Source organism: Triticum aestivum, chromosome 3A (genome assembly GCF_018294505.1).
Source record: "Triticum aestivum cultivar Chinese Spring chromosome 3A, IWGSC CS RefSeq v2.1, whole genome shotgun sequence".
Lineage (NCBI taxonomy): Eukaryota > Viridiplantae > Streptophyta > Magnoliopsida > Poales > Poaceae > Triticum > Triticum aestivum.
In genome coordinates, this window is record NC_057800.1 from 693,346,670 (window position 1) to 693,369,321 (window position 22,652).

The following is a 22,652-nucleotide window of genomic DNA, read 5'->3' on the forward strand; positions in this document are numbered from 1 at the left end:
TAGCGCTAATCCTAATTAGCTACAGGGCTGGGCCCACCTGTCAGGGACTCAGGGGGGTCCTGCCGTGGTCAAGGTGGGTCAAACCCACCGGCGACGTGACGCCGGCGAGGCCCGAGACGGCGGCGCGATGCGGAATCGCGCTATAGGGCACGGGAGAGGCCGTGCTTGGGCTCGTTGGAGAGCTCTTGCTCCCGCGCGTCGAACGGTGGTGGTGGTCGTGCCGGAGGTGGCCGGAATCGACGGCGGCGAGCTCGGCTGCGGCCGCCGGGGTTCGGTCGTGCACGGAAACGGGGTTGGAGCTCGAAGGCGAGCGAAGCGAGGCGCTAGGGATGCTCTACGGGGTCTTACGAACTCGTTGGACTCGCCGGGGTGACCAAATGGTCACCGGAGCTGCGTCGACGGCGAGCTCGGCGACGGCGGAGGTTCGGCCATGGTGGGGAGGAGGCTACGGTGAGGGAACGAGGGGGAGGAGAGGGGGAAACGGTGGCGTAGCTCACCGCGGTTGCAGTGGGCGTCGAAGCGGGCTCGGAGACGCGCTGGAGACGGCGAATCGACGGCGACGGTGGTCGGAGCCCGAAGAGGGGAACGGCGACGTGGCGGCGATGCAGGGCTTCCGGAGGCCCGTGGAGCGGTGGGGAGGAAGAGGGGGTTGTGGCGGAGCTTCTGAGCTAGTCGGGGGAGCGAGGGGTGGCCGGAGATGGCTGCTATGGCGAACGGCGGCGATGGTGGTGTTCGGCCGTGTGAGAGAGAGAGCGAGGGAGAGGAGGGGAGAGCCGGGGGAGAGTGAGAGAGAGCAGGGGGAGAGGCGTGGCGTCGTCCAGGGGCATCGAGGCGAGGAGGGGAGGGCAGGCAGGCAGGGAGAGAGGTGGCGTGGCGCGGTGGCGCGCGCGCGCGCCGGCCACACTCCCCTCCCTCTGTCGGGACGAAGACGACAGAGGAGGGAGGTGGGCTGGGCCGCCTGCTGGCTGGGCCGGCCAGCTGGCTGGGCTGCACAGGGAGGAGCCCAGGTAAGTTTCTCCCTTTTTTTTCTGTTTTCTAATTTCTGACATTTGTTTTGATTTAAATAATATATTAAATCATTTATTTAACTTATGCCAATTTTTGCAGGGGCTAGATATATTATTCCAGAGCTCCTTTAGAAATGGCATTATATTTGGACCATATTTCATATATATAGAAATATATTTCCAATGCAAATATTTATGCATTAATTCCAAATGCCCAAAATAAATGTCCATGAGCCACTAAAAATATTGGTTTGATTTTTATCTCTGTCCAATATTTTCAGAGAGCAACATGAGCATTTTCTTGGACCTTTTTGGAGAAATTTTTATTTGGGTCATTTTCAAAATGATTCTGAGGGTTTCACAAATCCCCATTTCAAGTTAAATGGAATTTTAAACATGATGCACACACTCTAATGCATGACTAGCTAGGGTGTGACAACTCACCCCCACTCAAAAGAATCTCGTCCCGAGATTTGGGTTCCTCCGGAAAGAAGGCGGGGTACTCGAGTCGAAGACGATCCTCCCTTTCCCAAGTTGCTTCATCCTCAGAATGGTGCGACCATTGTACTTTGAGGAACTTGATGTTCTGGCGTCGAGTGGTACGCTCGGCCTGATCGAGGATACGAATGGGGTACTCTCGATATGTAAGATTATCCTGGAGATCAAGCGTTTCGTGGTCCACTTCACGGATAGGATCCGAGAAGCAACGCCTGAGTTGAGAAACGTGGAAGACATCGTGGACTCTGGAGAGATGCGGAGGTAGTTCCAACTGGTAGGCAACTTCTCCTCGTTTGGCGAGAATGCGAAAAGGTCCAATGTAACGAGGAGCCAATTTGCCTTTGATACCGAAACGATGGGTTCCCTTCAGAGGGGTGACCCGAAGATAAGCCTTCTCGTCAACCTCGAAAGTCATAGCCTTATGTTTTCGGTCATATTGACTCTTTTGACGAGATTGGGCTGTTTTCAACTTTTCACGAACGATGCGAACTTGTTCTTCTGCTTCCTGAATCATATCCGGGCCAAAGAATTGTCTTTCCCCGGTCTCTGACCAGTTAAGGGGTGTTTGACACCGTCGTCCATAGAGAACTTCAAAAGGGGCTTTACCCAAGCTAGATTGATAGCTGTTGTTATAAGCGAATTCGGCAAATGGAAGACACTTCTCCCAATACATTCCGAATGAGATAACAGAGGCTCGAAGCATGTCTTCTAGAATCTGGTTGACGCGTTCCACTTGACCACTCGACTGAGGGTGGAAAGCGGTGCTAAAGGAGAGACGAGTTCCCATAGTATTTTGGAAACTTTCCCAAAATCGAGAGGTGAAAAGACTTCCTCGATCCGAGTTAATTTCCAAAGGAACACCATGGAGAGACACTATTCGGGAGATGTATAAGTCTGCCAGCTGACTAGCGGTTATACTCTCACGAACAGGTAGGAAATGGGCTACTTTGGAAAGACGATCGACAACGACGAAGATAGCATTATTCCCTCTCTTGGTCCTGGGAAAACTGGTAATGAAATCCATACCAATTTTATCCCATTTCCATTCAGGAATAGCTAAGGGTTGAAGGGTGCCAGCAGGCCGTTGGTGCTCTGCTTTTACACGACGACAGACGTCGCAATTAGCAATATACTGAGCAATTTCTCTCTTCATCCTAGTCCACCAGAACCTCTAGCGTAGATCCTGATACATCTTAGTACTACCGGGATGAATGGTGAGAGGAGATTCATGAGCCTCCTTAAGGAGCAACTACCGTAGATGCTGGTTCTTGGGAACCACTAGACGGTTCTCAAAGTACACAACACCATGATCATTTGTGGAGAAACAACTAGCACCTCCGCTAGGAATGTTCTCTTTGATTTTAGCTATTCCCTTATCTCGCTTCTGGGCAGCAATGATTTGATCCGTAAGAGTAGGTTTCGCCACCAAGGTGGAAAGAAATCCTTGAGGAACAATGTGAAGATTAAGCTTCCGAAATTCCTCATGGAGAAGCGGTTGACTTTGTTGTAACATCAGATTGTTACAATAAGATTTACGACTTAGCGCATCAGCCATGACGTTGGCTTTCCCTGGGGTGTAGGTTATTCCTAAGTCGAAATCTGTGATCAACTCGACCCAACGTCTTTGCCTGAGATTCAAATCCGGTTGGGTGAAGATTTACTTCAGACTTTGGTGATCAGTGAATATTTCGCAACGATTACCAAGGAGGTAATGTCGCCAGGTCTTAAGTGCATAGACTACGGCTGCAAGCTCTAGATCATGAGTAGGATAATTCTCCTCATGTGGGTGCAATTGCCGTGAAGCGTAGGCAATTACGTGTCGATCTTGCATGAGAATGCAACCTAGTCCTTGTCGCGAGGCGTCGCAGTAGATAACAAAGTCCTTGGAGAAGTCTGGCGGTACCAGTACGGGAGCAGAAGTCAGGCGTCTTTTCAGTTCCTGAAAGATGTGCTCACATTGTGGAGTCCATTCGAACTTTTTATCTTTCTTGAGGAGTTCGGTTAGAGGTTTGGCAACCTTGGAAAAGTTCTCGACAAAGCGACGACAATAGCTCGCTAAGCCCAGAAACCTCCGAACTTGCTTGACCGATTCAGGTGGAGTCCAATTAAGGACAGCTTGAACTCGCTCAGGGTTAACAGCAATACCTTTACCAGATATTACATGACCCAGATAGGTCACTTCTGACAACCAGAATTCACATTTAGAAAATTTGGCATAAAGGCGATGCTCTCGAAGTTTCTGCAACACTAGCCTTAGATGTTCGGCATGTTCTTCCCCGTTCTTGGAGTAGATGAGTATATCATCGAGGTAAACCACGACGAATTTATCCAAATACTCCATGAAGATTGAGTTCATTAACCGAGAAAAGGTGGCTGGAGCGTTGGTTAAACCGAAGGACATGACGGTGTACTCGTATTGGCCATAACGAGTAACAAAGGCCGTTTTAGGAATGTCCCCGTTTCTGATTTTGATTTGATGGTAGCCCAACCTCAAATCCATCTTGGAGAAGACTGAGGATCCAGCGAGCTGATCGTACAGGTCGTTGATCCTGGGAAGCGGATATTTGTTCTTGATTGTGACCAAATTGACAGGTCGGTAATCTACAACCATCCGGTCCGTACCATCCTTCTTCTTGACGAATAGGACGGGGCAAGCCCACGGAGAAGAGCTAGGTCGGATGAAACCCTTTTTCAAGGACTCATCGAGTTGTTTCTTAAGCTCGGCTAGTTCTAGGGGTGCCATCTTATAAGGTCTTCTAGCAATCGGAACGGTTCCTGGAATGAGGTCTATTACAAACTCAACATCCCTGTCAGGTGGAACACCTGGCAATTCCTCTGGAAAGACATCCGGGAAGTCACGGACTACCGGAACGTCCTCAAGGTCTGGCAAAGGGCTGGCGTTAAGAGAATATAATTGTCGCTTGGCTATTCGGGTCAAGACATTGACTATCTTTCCCGAAGGATGGGTGAGTTGAACAGTCCTAGAGAAGCAATCGATTTGGGCATGATGAGCCGACATCCAGTCCATACCCAGAATGATATTAATATCTGAAGATTTAAGGGCTATCAAAGACGCGAGGAAAACAAGTCTGTCGACTTGGATTTCATTTCCATAACTTACCCTAGAGGTCTGCCATCTAGAACCAGGGGTAGAAATTTCCATAGTGGATGGCATGTCACAGAATGCAACGTTATGCAAACGAGCATAACTTTCGGATATAAAAGAATGAGAGGCTCCTGTATCGAAAAGAACAGATGCCGGGTGGCAGTTAACAAGAAGCGTACCGAGAACGATGTTGGGATCCTCTTGAGCTTCTTCGGCAGAGATACAATTGACATGACCACGTGAAGCGGTAACCGGCTTGGCGTGGAATATTTTTCCTGTCGGCTTGCCACGGCCAACGGCTTTAGCAGATTGATTGGGGTTGGTCTGGGGACACTCACGCATATAGTGACCAGATTCCCCACACTTGAAACAAGTCACGGAACTGGTACGTGGAGGAGCATTGTTAGTTGGACCCCCATAGGGCTTGGCTGGAGCAGACTGTTGAACGGGGCGAGGCGTCTGGAAGGATGGCCTCGGTGTGAACCTGGGTGGCAGGGCGGTGTTGGGTACCCACACGCGGCGCTTCTGAGGACCAGCACCGGATGAGGAACCCATGTCACGGCCATGCTTGCGTGTTGCGTCATAGTCAGTCTGACCAGTTTCAGCACTGATGGCTTTGTTGACAAGTTTCTGAAAAGATGTGCACTCATGCAGACGGAGGTCGCGGCGAAGCTCAGGACTAAGGCCCTTACAGAACCTTGCTTGCTTCTTAGCGTCAGTAGACACTTCCTCAGTTGCATATCGGGCGAGATTACCAAACTCCCTGCTATAGGCATCCACAGAAAGTCGGCCTTGGGTGAAACTGCAAAATTCTTCACGTTTACGGTCCATGAGACCCTCCGGAATGTGATGTTCACGGAAAGCCTCACTGAACTCAGCCCAAGTAGTGACATGGCCCGCTGGGCGCATAGCTCCATAATTCTCCCACCATAGACTGGCGGGGCCTTCAAGATGATATGCAGCAAAGGTGACCTTGTCAGCCTCCGCTACCAGCGCGGAACGCAGTTTATGAGCGATACTGCGAAGCCAGTCATCAGCGTCGAGCGGCTCGACGGAGTGGTGGAACGTGGGTGGATGTAATTTGATAAAATCACTGAGTGACACCACGTTAGTCCTCTGATGGTGTGCTGTGTTCTGTTCAATACGCTCCAACAAACGGTTGGTCTCCCGCTTGTTTCTCTCAGCTTCCATCATAACCTCGGCTAGGGAAGGAGGATGAGGCAGATTTTCATTTCTGCCTTCACTGCCTTCGGCCTGCTCTTGAGAAGCAGGGTTAGCGCGCGTGTTGACCATCCTAGGTAAACAAGACAATGATTTAGTCAGGATGATAAGATTCCGACATAGGATACAAAATGTAAGGAATAACTCGGAATGCAAGATGATCATCCGTATGACATGGTAGATACAGAAACTGCTTCTTTATTCCATCGTCATACACACCATACAGGGTTTAGTACAAGACCAAACAAAGTACTATTACGGTGAAAAGAGGATTACATCTCATCGGAGGCATCCCAAGCTCCTATACATTATTTTTCTACACCTCCGGAAAGAGTACAAACTAGGTCATATCCCACGAGTCACGCGGGACGATAGACGACACAGCTAGTGCGAACTAGTGATACTACCGCTAACTCAGACCGATCCGTAGTAGTCCTCGTAGAAGTCACCTCCATAGCCTGGAAGCTCAACATGATCATCCGGAAACAGACGATCTCGCGGAGCTTGTGGACCATAGGGGCTAGGATGAGGCCTTGGACCAACAGACGGTGGCCTGCGGGGACCGCGAGGTGGGGTGATGCCTCCTACATCACGCCAAACCATCACGTCTGGCAGAGCAGATCTCACAGGATAGAGATCGCGCATATCTGAATATCCAGCTTGCACCGCCGGTGCGAACCGAGTCAAAGTGGCCCAGTGGTCAGCACGGGTATTGAAGAGCTCTAACCTTAAGGCCCGATTTTCACGGTCCTTATCCTCGAGCATCTCAGCAGTGGTGCGAGTCCGTGAATCCTCCTGAGTGGGGTCAGCATAGATAGCCTGGAGATACCCTTGTGCTCCCGGAAGTGATCCTGGCATATACCGGAAATCAGAGTCCCGAAATATACCAGATCTGACTCGCATAATGGTCATCATAGAGTAGGCGGCGTCCTGCACAGCCATCTCAATAGTAACCCCGAGTCCATAGGAGCAGTGAAGAGGCTCGGTGGATCCAGGATAAGATGGAAATATCCTGACAGTGCAGAGATACTGGCTTTGATTAAAGTCTCGGAATTGCTCTTCGACCGTGTACTCGGGATACCAGCGGTATCCAGCCTCAGTCATTACCCTGACCAACTTGGCAGTATGGCCGGGTACATCTAGGCATCGAGTCAGGCGAACCACTTGATTGAGGTCGCGAGTGGCCATCTGAAAGCACAATCATAATGCAAGGGCATTAGAATTTCTAGCAAAATTTCGGCAGCATAACAGCTGTAAATGCTCAAGAAGGATTTTGAGACATTTGACAAAGGATTTCGTACACACTCAACATCATCATATCAAAGTTCTGAATCCATTCTAACAACATAATGTGGTAGTAGAACTGAACTAGGCTTGTATCCATCAAACTTATAAGGTACTACTGATTAGTAACACGTGATCCTGATAGAGAGAATAGATCCTAATTCCTTAACCCCCGGTGGAAGAATGGACTGACTCAGATCAGAATGTCATAAGATAAAGGAGTAAAAAGAGCCTTACGTTCCATCCCACAAACAATTCCCCTACATATAACTAAAGAATTTCTAGACTCAACATCGACCAGTTTGGCTTGGAGAACCTACAGGCAGTCCGGCTCTGATGCCAACGCTGTCAGGACCCCGACTCGATGTCACATCGATCTAGCCGGTAACACCTCATATCACTTTGCGGCCTCACGCACGGTATCCCCACGGGTGTCGCCTTACCTTTGCCCGGGACCGTTTGCGCCTTTTGGCTCACGTATATGATAGTGTCGCTAGCATCCATATGATAAAGAGCCCGGGCTGACATGACTAGTCGTAAACCCAAAGTGGCACAGACTTACAGGGACAGGCATCCATGACCCAGCTTCGAACGTGTCGGTCATCAGCAAGTGGGTCCGGGCTGTAGCACTGGGCTAGCAGGACTCCGGTAAACCGGGCTGTAGCGGGCTAACAGGACTCCGGTACTCAAAGCGTGACATTTCCCCGAAGGGACAGACACAGGAACGAAGAAGGACACATGCCGGCCAGCCTAAGTGTTCCAGAGCAGTAGCAAGCTACCATGGCTCAGCGGTAACACTAGGAGACATTTCCCGGTAAGAGAGGCTACTAAAGATAAACAACTAGATAGTCAGATCCCACACATACCAAGCATTTCAATCATACACACAATATGCTCGATATGTGCAAATACAACGAAGCATCACAACATGACTCTACGACACAAGTACTTTATTTAAGGCTCAGGGAGCCATACATAACATACACAAAGGTACGGGTCTCACGACCCAACATACAAGTCATACAGTCATACAAACCAGCAGCGGAAGTAACTTGTCTGAGTACAGACAACTAGTAAAATAAAAGAGGCTTGGAAAGCCTAGCTATACTACGTGGTCCTTCACAAGCTCAGGGTCACCACCTGGGTCTTTAGCCTACTCGTTGATGTCAACGTCTACATAGAACCCATCAGAAGGGGTTGCAGCGTCTTCTGTAAAAATGTAAATTATAGCAACATGAGTACAAAGGTACTCAGCAAGACTTACATCAGATCCTACATACATGCATAGTATCAAGAAGGGTTGGTGGAGTTATTGCAGCAAGCCAGCTTTGACTCTTGGCTAGACTATCCTACGATACTCCAACTTGAAATGGTTTTGCGCACACGAGTCCACTACTCACCACTTCAATACACTACCGAGGATCCACCTCCGTCTTCCTACGGAAGAGCCATCCTCGGCACTCACACTTATCTTGAGGCTTTTAACAGTTTCCATTTACTTGTCTATGAACTGTATAGGCAACCAAGTAGTCCTTTACCGCGGACGCGGCTATTCGAATAGATCATGATAACCCTGCAGGGGTGTACTTCTTCATACATGTTTCCACCACTTAGCGTCTGCACACGACATGTGCTCGGCAGACTTCAAGCGAAAGCCGACGTGGGTGTAGACCACGACCTACCTAAACACTTAAGCCTCTAGTCCAGGTTTATCGCCTATTCAGGTTCCATCCGCAGGGAGTCCGGCCGAGGTTTCCCATACGGCCCCGAACGATGTGAACAGGGTTCCCGAGATACCTAACGGGTATTCGGTACACCCGGCCACGTACCTACCGCATCACAGCCCACCCCTACGGTCAGCGCTGTCCACGGCCTCCAGTAGGCTACAAACACCAGAAACTACTTGCAACTCCTGGACAGAGAGCTAGGGTGAATAAGAAGTCGAGCGGGGTCATATTTCAGGGCCCAATGCATGGTAGTAGCTGTATCTTAAATCACACATACAGATCTCAGTGCTTAAGGTCGGCTTCAATGAAACAACCCACCATGTACTCCTACATGGCCTCTCATCGATACCTTTACCAAATCGTGTTCACCACACCACTCTCATTACCGACATAATCATTTCACTCTAGCCCATCACCCAGATGAACCAGACCTGACACGACTCTAAGCATAGCAGGCATAGCAAGGTAGGAACAACACATACATATGGCTCAATCAACTCCTACACATGCTAGTGGGTTTCATCTAGTTACTGTGGCAATGACAGGTCATGCAGAGGAAATGGGTTCAACTACCGTAGCACACAGCAGTTTGAATCGCGTTGTCTTAATGCAGTAAAAGAGAGCAGGAGCGAGAACATGGGATTGTATCGATATGATCAAATGGTTGGTTGCTTGCCTGATGGTTCGATGCACTGATACGGTTCTTCGTTAGGGTAATCACGGTACTCCTCGGAGGCAGAACCTGTCGCAAAGGACACCGATACACAACCATCACCAAACAATGTGCAACAATATGATGCATGCATGAAACATGGCAATATGAGTGTGTTGGGCTAATGCAACTAAAACCAGAAGGGTTTGAGCAAATTTGAATCAAGGATTCAAATTTCAAATTCAAATATGGCCTTTTAAAGTGCTTTTCCTTGTTCTGCTTAAAACATCAATTTAACTTGTTTGATCATGCATGAAAATAGTACAGATGGATAGATTGGATTTTTCTGATCATTTTTCATATATAATTTGTCCAATTTGGAGTTACAGAATAAAAGTTATGAATTTTTGAAGTTTAAATAATATTCTGGAATTTCCTGATTTAAATTAAATCCAGAAATACAATTATTGCGCCAGCATGACGTCAGCATGACGTCAGTGGTCAACTGCGGCTGGCTGAAGTCAAACCTGACGTGTGGGGCCCACACGTCAGTGACAGGGGGGGTTAAACAGGGTTAATTAATCCTAATTACTAATTAGTGGCGCTGGGGCCCACTGGTCAGTGTCAGGGGGTTAACTAACAGTGGTTAGCGCTAATCCTAATTAGCTACAGGGCTGGGCCCACCTGTCAGGGACTCAGGGGGGTCCTGCCGTGGTCAAAGTGGGTCAAACCCACCGGCGACGTGACGCCGGCGAGGCCCGAGACGGCGGCGCGATGCGGAATCGCGCTACAGGGCACGGGCGAGGCCGTGCTTGGGCTCGTTGGAGAGCTCTTGCTCCCGCGCGTCGAACGGTGGTGGTGGTCGTGCCGGAGGTGGCCGGAATCGACGGCGGCGAGCTCGGCTGCGGCCGCCGGGGTTCGGTCGTGCACGGAAACGGGGTTGGAGCTCGAAGGCGAGCGAAGCGAGGCGCTAGGGATGCTCTACGGGGTCTTACGAACTCGTTGGACTCGCCGGGGTGACCAAATGGTCACCGGAGCTGCGTCGACGGCGAGCTCGGCGACGGCGGAGGTTCGGCCATGGTGGGGAGGAGGCTACGGTGAGGGAACGAGGGGGAGGAGAGGGGGAAACGGTGGCGTAGCTCACCGCGGTTGCAGTGGGCGTCGAAGCGGGCTCGGGGACGCGCTGGAGACGGCGAATCGACGGCGACGGTGGTCGGAGCCCGAGGAGGGGAACGGCGACGTGGCGGCGATGCAGGGCTTCCGGAGGCCCGTGGAGCGGTGGGGAGGAAGAGGGGGTTGTGGCGGAGCTTCTGAGCTAGTCGGGGGAGCGAGGGGTGGCCGGAGATGGCTGCTATGGCGAACGGCGGCGACGGTGGTGTTCGGCCGTGTGAGAGAGAGAGCGAGGGAGAGGAGGGGAGAGCCGGGGGAGAGTGAGAGAGAGCAGGGGGGAGGCGTGGCGTCGTCCGGGGCATCGAGCGAGGAGGGGAGGGCAGGCAGGCAGGGAGAGAGGTGGCGTGGCGCGGTGGCGCGCGCGCGCGCCGGCCACACTCCCCTCCCTCTGTCGGGACGAAGACGACAGAGGAGGGAGGCGGGCTGGGCCGCCTGCTGGCTGGGCCGGCCAGCTGGCTGGGCTGCACAGGGAGGAGCCCAGGTAAGTTTCTCCCTTTTTTTTTTCTGTTTTCTAATTTCTGACATTTGTTTTGATTTAAATAATATATTAAATCATTTATTTAACTTATGCCAATTTTTGCAGGGGCTAGATATATTATTCCAGAGCTCCTTTAGAAATGGCATAATATTTGGACCATATTTCATATATATAGAAATATATTTCCAATGCAAATATTTATGCATTAATTCCAAATGCCCAAAATAAATGTCCATGAGCCACTAAAAATATTGGTTTGATTTTTATCTCTGTCCAATATTTTCAGAGAGCAACATGAGCATTTTCTTGGACCTTTTTGGAGAAATTTTTATTTGGGTCATTTTCAAAATGATTCTGAGGGTTTCACAAATCCCCATTTCAAGTTAAATGGAATTTTAAACATGATGCACACACTCTAATGCATGACTAGCTAGGGTGTGACATATTTCTCATCTTCAACCGCATTGCATCCATCTTGATCTTGTGATCATCGACGACATCCACAACATGCAACTCCAATATCATCTTCTCCTCCTCAATTTTTTTATTTTTTCCTTCAAGTAATTGTTTTCTTGTTCAACTAAACTTAACCTCTCGACAATAGGGTCGGTTGGAATTTCCGGTTCAATTACCTCCTACATAAATAAAATCTATGTCAACTTGATGGGCATAATTGTCATAAACAATAAATGAACCAAATAGTTATAAAAGATAATATATACCACATCCGAATCATAGCCAGGACGAGGGCCGACGGGGGCGGATACCAAAACCATCACACTATATAAGCACAAGCAATAATAAAAGTAAGAAAATTAGACAAGTATCTATCTAAAGTAAGATTTTTTTTCTTTCAGAAGAAGATAAGAGGCTCACCATAGTGGTGCAGGCGACGAGATCGGCGCGGGCGATCAACGGCGGTGAAGACGGGGACGGGACGTGACGGACCGCTAAACCTAGACAAATCTCGGGGAAAATGGAGCTTGGAGGTCGAGCTCCGAGAGGAGAAAGCTTAACTAGCGTGGCTTGGGCATTTCATCGAACACCTCGTGTGCATAGGAGGTGAGCTAGAGCACCCAAATGCCCCCTCCTCGCCGGCTAGAAAAAACATAGCACTGTGGAGTGCTCTGCTGCAGCGACGGGGTATATATAGGCAACTCATTTGTCCCGGTTCATGGCTGGAACCGGGACTAAAGCCCAGCCTTCTATTCCGGTTCGAGCCAAGAACCGAGACCAATGTTTGTGGGCCAGGAGGGAGGCCCATTGGTCCCGGTTCGTGCCTGGAACCGGGACAAATGGGTCCATACGAACCGGGACCAATGCCCACGAGGCCCCGGCCGGCCCCCTGAGCTCATGAACCGGGACGAATGCATCCATTGGTCCCGGTTCGTGAAAGAACCGGGACTAATGGGCTGGCCAGGCCCGAACGAAAGCCCCTTTTTTCTACTAGTGCAGCTAGGTCTCCTAGGATGGGATGTGGTCCATGGCTTCTCCCGTCAGGCACTTCTTTGCGCCAATGTCAAGTTCGTGCCTAGAAGATAGGCACAACAGAGAATTCGGTAACTTAGGGCATCTTTAGTTGATCCTCTGTCCATTAGAGGAGTAAACGGTTCAATAACTTTAGAGGAGTAAAATTTTAGTCCTTTAAAGGTGGACGACCCTTGCCGATCCCGAACATTTAGAGTAGTAATTTTTTTCTCAACTTTTTTAGCATAGCCGCATGGACTTCAAACAATTGCACGTTATATCATCAAATCATTCGAATATTTTGAAATAAACATGCATAACATATAAACCTTAATGAGCATATGGTTTCACGGATCAACATATTCAAATTTAAACATGCATAGTTCATCGAAAAGGTATCACATTGATCAAGTTTGATCCAGAATCACCGGAACATAGCATATTTTATGTCGCGGACTGAGCCCAACCAAAGACATCCATGACCATCCTCGCCAAAGAAATCACCGGCACCATCACCACCCTTAATTATACACACCGTCACCACCATCGTCATCACCACCACCATCATCCACATGGCCACCACCATCACCACCACCATCGTCCACAAGGCCACCTCCACCACCACCATTCCGAAAAGACACCTCCATTTGGGTCAAGATTTCCCCACGAGTGAGCTCCCAAAATTTCATTACAGTATCATCCATTGTAGTTGAATTCATGAACATGATAGCACGGTCTTTGACTTTATTTGCATTCTAAAGCCCAACGTATGTGACTTCTTGAAACAGGACAAGAATTCGGATGTGTTCATCTCCGCACGACGACAACAACAACAACAACAACAACAACAACAACAACAACAACAACAACAACAACAACAACAACAAAATCCTTCGGCCACAAGCGATCACTGCACAATGTATAGGACAAATGAAAATTGCATTTTTCTATCTTGAAGGCATTTCATCGACCACTTGGGAGGCACGAAGCAGTGCCGGAGCGGCCGCGGCGGCCGGACGCGCCGGAGCAGTGGCCGTATGGGTTGCTGGAGACAGTGCCCGAGGCTTCGTATGAGGCCGAGGCATCGGAGCTGCTTTCTTGGTCTTCTTCTTCTTCGCCTCCGTGGTGAGGGCCGTCGAGGCGACCCTCAGCTTCCTTGCCCGCATGCCGGCGGCGAGAGCAGCGGGAAGGCGGTCTATCATCGACAGAGATGGAGTGGCCACCCCGCCGACCTTAGTACTGCCTTCGATGCCGGTGTATGGACCGGAGAAGATTTTTCATCCCCAACCTTTTTTTTGGTACGGTTGGCAGTGCGGGGGTCGTTTAAGGTAGCGACATACCAGCGATGGTGGTCGGCGGGGTGTCAGATGGGTTGCGGAAATCCATTCTAACCGCACGGGCGGGAGAAGGGTGCGTGTGAAACTTTTACTGGGCCATGCCGAGGTTGGTTAGAGGAGTAAATTGATTTTTTTACTCTTCTAACCGATTTTAGGGGATCGGCTAGAGTTGCCCTTACTTACCACCTTTAAATCTGCCAACCTTCTTTGTATTTTTCATGAGACATTAAAATTGATGGACCCCATATTGGTTTGAGACTCGGTCTCTTACTGCACCTAAAGGCATGCTAATGATATCCCGTCTCCTTTGGTACAGAGGCCTAATCCCATGTTGCACAGGTTGGAAGATGAGCTGAAGCTAGATCCAAATTTTAATCTGCTTTGTTTTTTTCTCTGTAAAGAACATGCATTGTATAAGAAATAATGTTTACAATTATGAATAATATTACGTGTGTTTCTAAAAAAAGTTGAAGATAGATCCAACTTTAATCTCTTTTATTCTCTCTCTCTCTCTTGAGAACATGCAATGTATATGAAAAGACTGTCTAAACAACCATGCTAAATGTCTTTTGTCTTCTCCATAGAACATTTTCTTCTTCTTATAGTAGTGCATAGGAAACGAACGTCGATCTTATCAACTACTGATGACCCACAAGTATAGAGGATCAATTGTAATTCTTTTCGGTAAGTAAGAGTGTCGAACCCAACGAGGAGCTGAAGAAAATGACAAGTGGTTTTCAGCAAGGTAATGTCTGCAAGTGCTGAAATTGTAAGTAGCAGAGTAGTTTGATAGCAAGATAATTTGTAACGAGCAAGTAACGATAGTAGTAATAAAAGTGCTGCAAGGTAGCCCAATCTTTTTGAGGCAAAGGACGGGCCAAAACGGTCTCTAATGATAAGCAACGTGTTCTTGAGGATACACGGGAATTTCATCTAGTCACTTTCACCATGTTGGTTTGATTTATGTTCACTACTTTGATAACTTGATATATGGGTGGACCGGTGCTTAGGTGCTGTTCTTACTTGACCAAACCTCCTACTTATGATTAACCCTCCCACAAGCATCCGCAACTACGAGAAAAATGTTAAGAACAAATTCTAACCATGGCATTAAACTTTTGGATCCAATCGGTCCCTTACGGAATAGCGCATAAACTGGGGTTTATCCTTCTGTCACTCGCGCAACCCATCATCTAATTGCTACTCCACAATGCATTCCCTTAGGCCCAAATATGGTGAAGTGTCATGTAGTCGACGCTCACATGACACCACTAAGAGAATCACAACACACATACTATCAAAATATCGAACACATATCAAGTTCACATGATTACTTGCAGCATGATTTCTCCCGTGACCTCAAGAACAAAAGTAACTACTCACAAATGATAATCATGCTCAAGATCAGAGGGGTATTAAAGAGCATATTGGATCTGAACATATAATATTCCACCAAATAAACCATATAGTAATCAACTACAAGATGTAATCAACACTACCTAGTCACCCACAAGCACCAATCTATAGTTCCGGTAACAAGATTGAACACAAAAGATGAACTAGGGTTTGAGATGAGATGGTGTTGTTGAAGATGTTGATGCGTATGGCCCTCCCCAAGATGGGAGAGTTGTTGGTGATGATGACGATGATGATTTCCCCCTCTGGGAGGGAAGTTCCCCTGGTGAAATCGCTCCGCCGGAGGGCAAAAGTGCTACTGTCAAAATTCCGCCTCAAGACGGCGGCGCTTCGTCCCGAAAGTCTTCTTATTTTTTTCTAGGTGAAAATGACCTATATACCAGAAAATGAGCACCAGAGGTGGGCCTGGGTGAGCACAACCCACTAGGACGCACCTAGGCTCCTTGGCTCGCCTAGGTGGGTTGTGCCCACCTGGTGGGCCCCTTCTGGTAGTTATTTGCTCCAATATTCATCATATATTTGATTAAAAAAAATCTCCGTGAAGTTTTAGCTTGTTTGGAGTTGTGCAGAATAGATGGCCTGACGTAGCTTTTCCAGGTCCAGATTTCCAGCTGGCGGAATTCTCCCTCTTTGTGTATACCTTGTATATTATGAGAGAAAAGGCATTAAATTAGACATATCAACTACGTGCCCTTTGGTGATACGATCATGATTGAAAATGAGAGCATGGCTCACTAACAAAACCAGAAAATAACAATTTCCTCTTTAGAAAAGCACAGCCTCTCATAAATAAAGTATACATATGAAAAATCTCATTCCCTGTAGGGACGTCCCTTCAGGGGGAAGACCACAAAGGTAGGCACTTCTAGCTTTCTCTTTTTAGGACGTGTTCGGATCTCCTCTAACTTCTCAAAACTTCTCATAACCAGCTTCTCCTCCTCGCTTCTAACTCCATGCAGCGATCGCAGAAACGTTCAGCTCCATCGGCAGCTCCTCGTAGCATTGCAGCCCAGCTGGCAGGCAACAGGCCTGTAGTGCGCCCCTTTTGGCTGGCTAGAGGTAGCCCAACTCAGCGAACGAGGGTGAGAGAAGAGGAAAATGATTCAATCGAGCGATTCTTTTTTGTACGTGGAGGAGCTCAACTGAAATGTTTTCTTAGGCAGTGGCATATTGGTTGTAATACGGGTGAACTCCAGATTTTTGTTTCGGTGGAGCTGGGCCGAACCTGCTCCAGATTTTTGCACTACCAGCGACCACAGTTTCCCGAAGCCAGCTTCTTGGTGCTATTTCGTTCGGCTGGACTCGGCTCCAGGAATTTGTGAAGCGTGGAGTGGGAGGAGATCACAGAACACGCCATATGAACTAGCAATCCATGTTTCAACCTTGTGATTCATGTGTTCAAACAACTTTCCGTTCCCGCCATCAATTTGCATTTCTTCAACAACCGTCGCATTTTTGGTGAAGAATTTGATCAACTTGACACCAAAACAGTTTGACTTCTCCAGCCGGAATTGCAGACCCACTCTCATGAGTGAGCTCCGCAAGCACTCGAACGAGTGTCGACTCAAACCAGGAATTTCAGTAATTTCGTCATATGCAACGCCTAATCCTGGTGATACTGTGGCTGGCTTGGAATTGCCGCATTGGTCGAGATGAGCCATGGACTTATCGCGGTCGTACCAAAATTTCCTTTCCAAGAATTGGTGAGTGCCCTAATCTCGATTGCGGGAATGTCTTTTGTAGGCATCATGTTCCTGTGTGGTGAGGTTGATCCGGAGGTCATGGAGCACCGGGCAGCAACAGAGCAGGTTGGCAATCGCCACCGCGGCCGTCTTGCCTTTCGGCCTGTGCAGTCCTTGCAGCTCGAGGTGCTTGAGGCGGCAGAGCGTCTCCGACAGGAGCTCGACCCGCCTGGTTAACCGTTTTAGAATGCTATTTAGGGTGCAGCCTTAATAAACGCACATGATCTATCTTTCTTTCTTCCTGTGTAGGTCCGGATTGAATATCAACACCTCCGCAAAATCATTTTAGAGACAAAAGAAACCATCTATAATGACACATGCATGTATCGTCAAAACCTCCAGGGGAAGAAAGCAGATTTCTCACCTTAGGTGAAGAGAGAGAAAGAGAGAGACCTTAGGATTGACACATTCAAATGCATTGAGTTCGTGTCAGCACTGAGGCCACCGTCAACGAGGATGGGAAGGAGGATATGTGCAACACAGACGGAACCTATTTGGGGTCTTCAGCCATGGTTATTATGTTAGGGACATGTGGTATTTTCTTCTCTTGTTGCAATGCACGGGCTCTTTTGCTACCATATTATGTATTATTAGCATGCGTATTATTTTCTCAAACCCTTCCATATAAAATAATTAGTTGCATGTGTATTTTTTTGCTCAAACCCTTCCATATCAATACTTAGTTGCATGGGTATTCTTTTTTATTTCTAATTTTTTTTCATCGCCATAAATTTTTTCGCTGGCACTATTTTTTTGGCACTCACACTAGCTAGTTGTACATGCATCAACATGCATCATCACGACAACATCGACCTCATCATTTATGATGTCATGACTAAATCGACACGATGTTAATATACTACACGCATACATACATGACAATTTTTTCTCGCACAAGCATGGCAATTATACTTAAAACACCATGGCAAATCTTAGTATGCATTTGCCATGGCAATTTTCTTTCTGTGTTTTGACATGCACAACAATTTTTTTAAAAATTTAGTATACACAACAAGACATTCTGTACATGGCAATTTACATTTTTTGGCATGGCAAACTTACCTATATTGCCATGGAAATTTTACATTATTATACATGGCAAATTTAGTTTTAAAATCTCATGCCATATTTTTTTAATTTTAATTTTTTGACACGGCATTTTTACTTTTATGGACAATGTGAAATATAGCTTATACAACATGGCAACTTTACACTTCTTTTGGACCATGACATGTTTCATTGCTTTTCAACCATGGCACAGTTTACTTTTTAATTTTTCCACATCAAATTTACCTTCATTTTACCAATGGAAATTTACTTGAACATCGTGGCAAGTTTAATTTAGGCGCTCATGGCAAAAAAAAAATTGTCGACATTGGCAAATTTAATATACATCCGTGGCAAATCTGAGTCATTCAAGGGAATTTTCCGCCTTCATGGGACCATGATAAATTTTCTTATCAAAACACAACAATTGTTAATTAACAACATTTTTGTACATTTTTTGTGTTCTGCATGTATAGCAATTTTTAATCCACAATATTTTGTCTTCACTTACATAATAAATTTACCTTACAATTTTAATCTTTCTTTGGCTCCATGTATGTACAGATGGAAGTTGCCACGACTTTTTCCTTTTGGGTCATTGCAAAAAAAAACTTATTACCCATGGCAATTTTCTTGTTTTTAAAGTTGATGACATTTTTTCTCAGTACAGCAAAAATTGGGCTTTTATTTGTCATAGAAAAAATCTCGTCTTTTCTTTTTGTTTAACTTTTGGCTTTTTTCCAATTAGTTTTTATAGGGATAAGTCCTGTAGGTATGGACGTTGAGGAGGCGTTTAGGCTGTGGGGGTTTCCCTATCGAACGAAATCAATCGTCAGTGAGTAATGATCATACCGAAGGTTTCGTTCGGTCTGGCCCCTCCCCGGGCCGAACATTTGGCCAATATCGGTGTCCTATATTTTTGGAACATCCACACCTTCCACATAATTTCGTTTATTTGAATGGTTTCCAGTAAGTAATCGCATCATGATCAGAAGCATATTTGACATATTTGTATCAAACTTACTCGCAGAAAAAAAGTATTGCTCTCTCTGTCTCGAATACTTGTCTTGCATTTGTCTAGATACACATGCATTTAAATATGTTTTAGTGTTAAATACATCCGTAGATAGACAAATCTTTTAGGATGAAGGTAATACTACTTAACATCGTTTCCATTGATTTAAAAGTATCACTGAACATATTTATTTTTAGATGAAAATCGTGTACACACATACATTGATTTCCAGGGATATATATCGTACAATTTAGCAAGTATTTAAGCTGTCGGCGATCTTGACCAGAGCATCACAGAGCTCCCTAGGCCTCGAGCTCATGATGGCGTGGTCAGCTCCCGCGATCTCCTCGACCTCCGTGCCGGGGCTCAACAACACCATCCAACGCTGCATCTCCTCGGTGCTGGAGCCATCAGCCTTGGCTACCACGTATACCTTCTTCACCGACCCGTAGTTGGTATCGGTGAGCAGGCTTGCATCCTTCATCACCGGATCCTCCATGAACAGGTTTCCCGGTCTCACCAACATTTTTGCCAGGGCCAAATCCTGCATCAACATTGTGAATTGAATCACATAATGGGTCTACAGAAAGTGGATAAGGCGAAGAGTTAATTGACTTAGTATATTTATTTTTACGAATATTTGGAGAATCATGTTGTTGAGATTAGTTCATTATGGGAGATCAATAGGATGTTAAGTCGTGTTGTGCACCTCAGGTGAACTTTGCTGGTAGTACTTGCGTGCTAAGAAGTTTGGGCCCATTATCATTGCAACCCCTGCACCGTGGTTGTTATTGATTGGCAGCATCTTGCAGTCCATGAGTCCTTCCGATGATGTTCTTCGCATGAACTAATTGCATCAACACAAGATAAGTTAAACATTAGCATTAATATTGGAGTTACAGAGTCAGAGACCAACCTTTTATATTCCAACAAAAAATTGGTTCATATAACCTCCTAGAAACATTTATAATTTGATTACCTATAAAGTTTATTAGTACTCATTCCGTTCTAAATTAGTTGTCTTAGATTTGTCTAGATACATATGTATCTCAACATATTTAGATACGATTTGTCTAGATACAGATGTATCTCAACATATTTAGATACATTTTTATCTAGACAAATCTAAAATAACTAAATTTTTTTGAACACTAAAATAACTAATTGGGGATAGAGGTATTATTAGATACTTAAAAAATGTACATATTCATTTTGGAATACACTACCTCCATTTGATATTATTTCTCTTAAATTTTTCTACATATGGTTGTATATAGACATGTTTTAGTATTAGATACATCCATATCTAGAATTATGTAAGACAACTAATTTATGGAGGTAATATTTTCGTGGTGTTGTAATTTTATTGACTATTATATAATATACATATGTTACAACAGAAACTTGTTGTTAAAGTTATATTGGAAACATATCAAATTTTGTATATATTCGACTAAGACGAGCTTGCCGGCCTCACCAACATACGTGACTCGTACATATAGTGGATATCTTGGTCAACACTCAACAAAGATTCACCCGCAAAAAAAACACTCAACAGAGATTCTGTCACAAATACTCCCTCCGTCTCAAAATTCTTGTCTTAGATTTGTCTAGATACGGATGTATCTAAACGTAACTAGATACATCCGTATTTAGACAAATCTAAGACAAGAATTTTGGGACGGAGGGAGTAGAAAAGAAGAAGAAAAAAGCACTCAACAGAGAATAAGAAAAAGAAAACCATAAACAATTGACATACCTCCTCGGTGGTGACGCCCATGTGCTTGCCAACGCACGGCATCCCGGCGGCTGCGAACACGGCCGCGGCGACCTTGCCGGGGAACCTCTCCATGGCTAGCGCCAAGCTGAGCCCGCCGTGGCTGTGCCCAACCAGAATCAGCCTCTCGCCGCCACCCTCTGGCGCCGCGGCCACTGCGTCAAGCAGAGGTTGGGAGTACTCCTCGAACGAGTGCACCTCATCGATTCGCGCCGGGTGAGCGCCGGACGCGGCGAGGTCGACCACCGTGACACGGCGCCCCGCTGCCTGAAGCGCCGCGACCACCTTGTACCAACACCAGGCCCCGTGGCAGAGGCCGTGCACCAGGATGAAATGGTTCATCACGCTTGTGTTGCTCTGGGTGCTCTCCATTTCTTGCGTAAGACCTGTTTGGTTTTGTGTTGGATGTTTGTTGCCGCGTACACGGCCTGATATTTATAGTGCACATTGGCGTTGATCGCACGCTTATCGGTTATCACTATCAGCTTCTGCTGCAAGAAAAATGTGACGACTTGTTTTTTGGATGCTCGTGCCATGGGTACTAAATTGCATCAGATCAACTTGATCAGCAAGATTGGTAGACGAGCCACGAGAGTTCGACTGGTGGTGACGCAACGCATATATAAACTCTATTGAAAATTGGTAAATGTTTGTAGGCGGCCGAGCCTGCGTCGTTGGATAGTTAGCGATCGTTGCGTCCGTGTTACACTACACCACCTCATCCACACGCCCAGCTAGCCGTCCCTTCTTTCTCGTTCCTTATCTCGAACGAAGACTAGGGCAACTGGCACCTCGTTTTCTTCTCCCCGCACGGTGTCTAATCTTGACTCCCCAAACTTTCTCTTTTGAGCCGCCGCCGTCGGTTTTGAAGGCCCAACCGGCCGCCCTGCTGCTGCCGGCCACCTCCGCCCAAGCAGAGGGGCCGCACGACTGTTGGTAGTCGGCCACCGCCGCCCAAGCTGGCGATGCTGACCGGTGCCCTGGGAGCTGTGCGCACCCGTGCTACAACCAGCAGGCGGCGGTGCTGGGACCAGCGCACCGCACTTTTGCGGCCAGCAAGCGATGGTGCGACAGAGGGCGAGACGTGCAGTTGTGGGGGAGCACACCCAGCCTGTTCGAGCTCCACCACTCGCCGTTTGCAACTCTACTGTAGCCGGTTGCAGTTCTGACATGACACTAGCCGGTTCCAGCTTCGCCCAAACGGATGCAGCTCCACCACTCGCAGGTTCCAGTTTTTCCCCTTGCCGGATGCAGCTCTATTCCTTGCCGGTTGTAGCTCCTCCACTGGCCGGTTCCAGCTTCGGCGTCGAGCACCGCTATACGCTAGCGAGCTGTGCTGCGACCAGCAGCGAGCGGTGCTGGAACCGGTGTTTACGGTGCTGGAACCGGTGCATGGGAAAGCTGGAACCAGAGGTCCGCCGTTCTGGCGCAAGCAAGGCTTTTTGCTGCAAGCCAGGGTGCCGTGCTGGAACCGACAATGCCCCATGCTGGGACCGGTGGCTATCTAGTGTGTGCTGTAACCGGCGGCAAAAGTGATACAAATCGATGAGACTATGTGCAGGGACCGACCGCCGGAGCTGCATCCAGTGACACAAATTGCTACATCCTGCGACTGGCGGCGGTCACCACCGGAGTTGCGGCCGTCGCACACCGGAGCTGCAAGTGTCTTTTTTTTTTTTGCTGGGATGCAAGTGCCACCACCGGAGAT

At 47.4% G+C, this 22,652-nt stretch overlaps 1 protein-coding gene across 1 annotated transcript; it reads right to left on the reverse strand.

The window, feature by feature from the left end:
- Nucleotides 1–19,357: 19,357 nt before the first annotated feature.
- Nucleotides 19,358–21,336, reverse strand: LOC123059180 (esterase PIR7B). Its single transcript, XM_044481807.1, has 3 exons — nucleotides 20,927–21,336; nucleotides 19,877–20,014; nucleotides 19,358–19,711 (listed from the first exon to the last, which is right to left on the reverse strand). The coding sequence occupies exons 1-3, from the start codon at nucleotides 21,314–21,316 to the stop codon at nucleotides 19,418–19,420; spliced, it is 822 nt and encodes a 273-aa protein (XP_044337742.1). The 5' UTR covers nucleotides 21,317–21,336; the 3' UTR covers nucleotides 19,358–19,417.
- Between the last annotated feature and the right edge of the window lie 1,316 nt (nucleotides 21,337–22,652).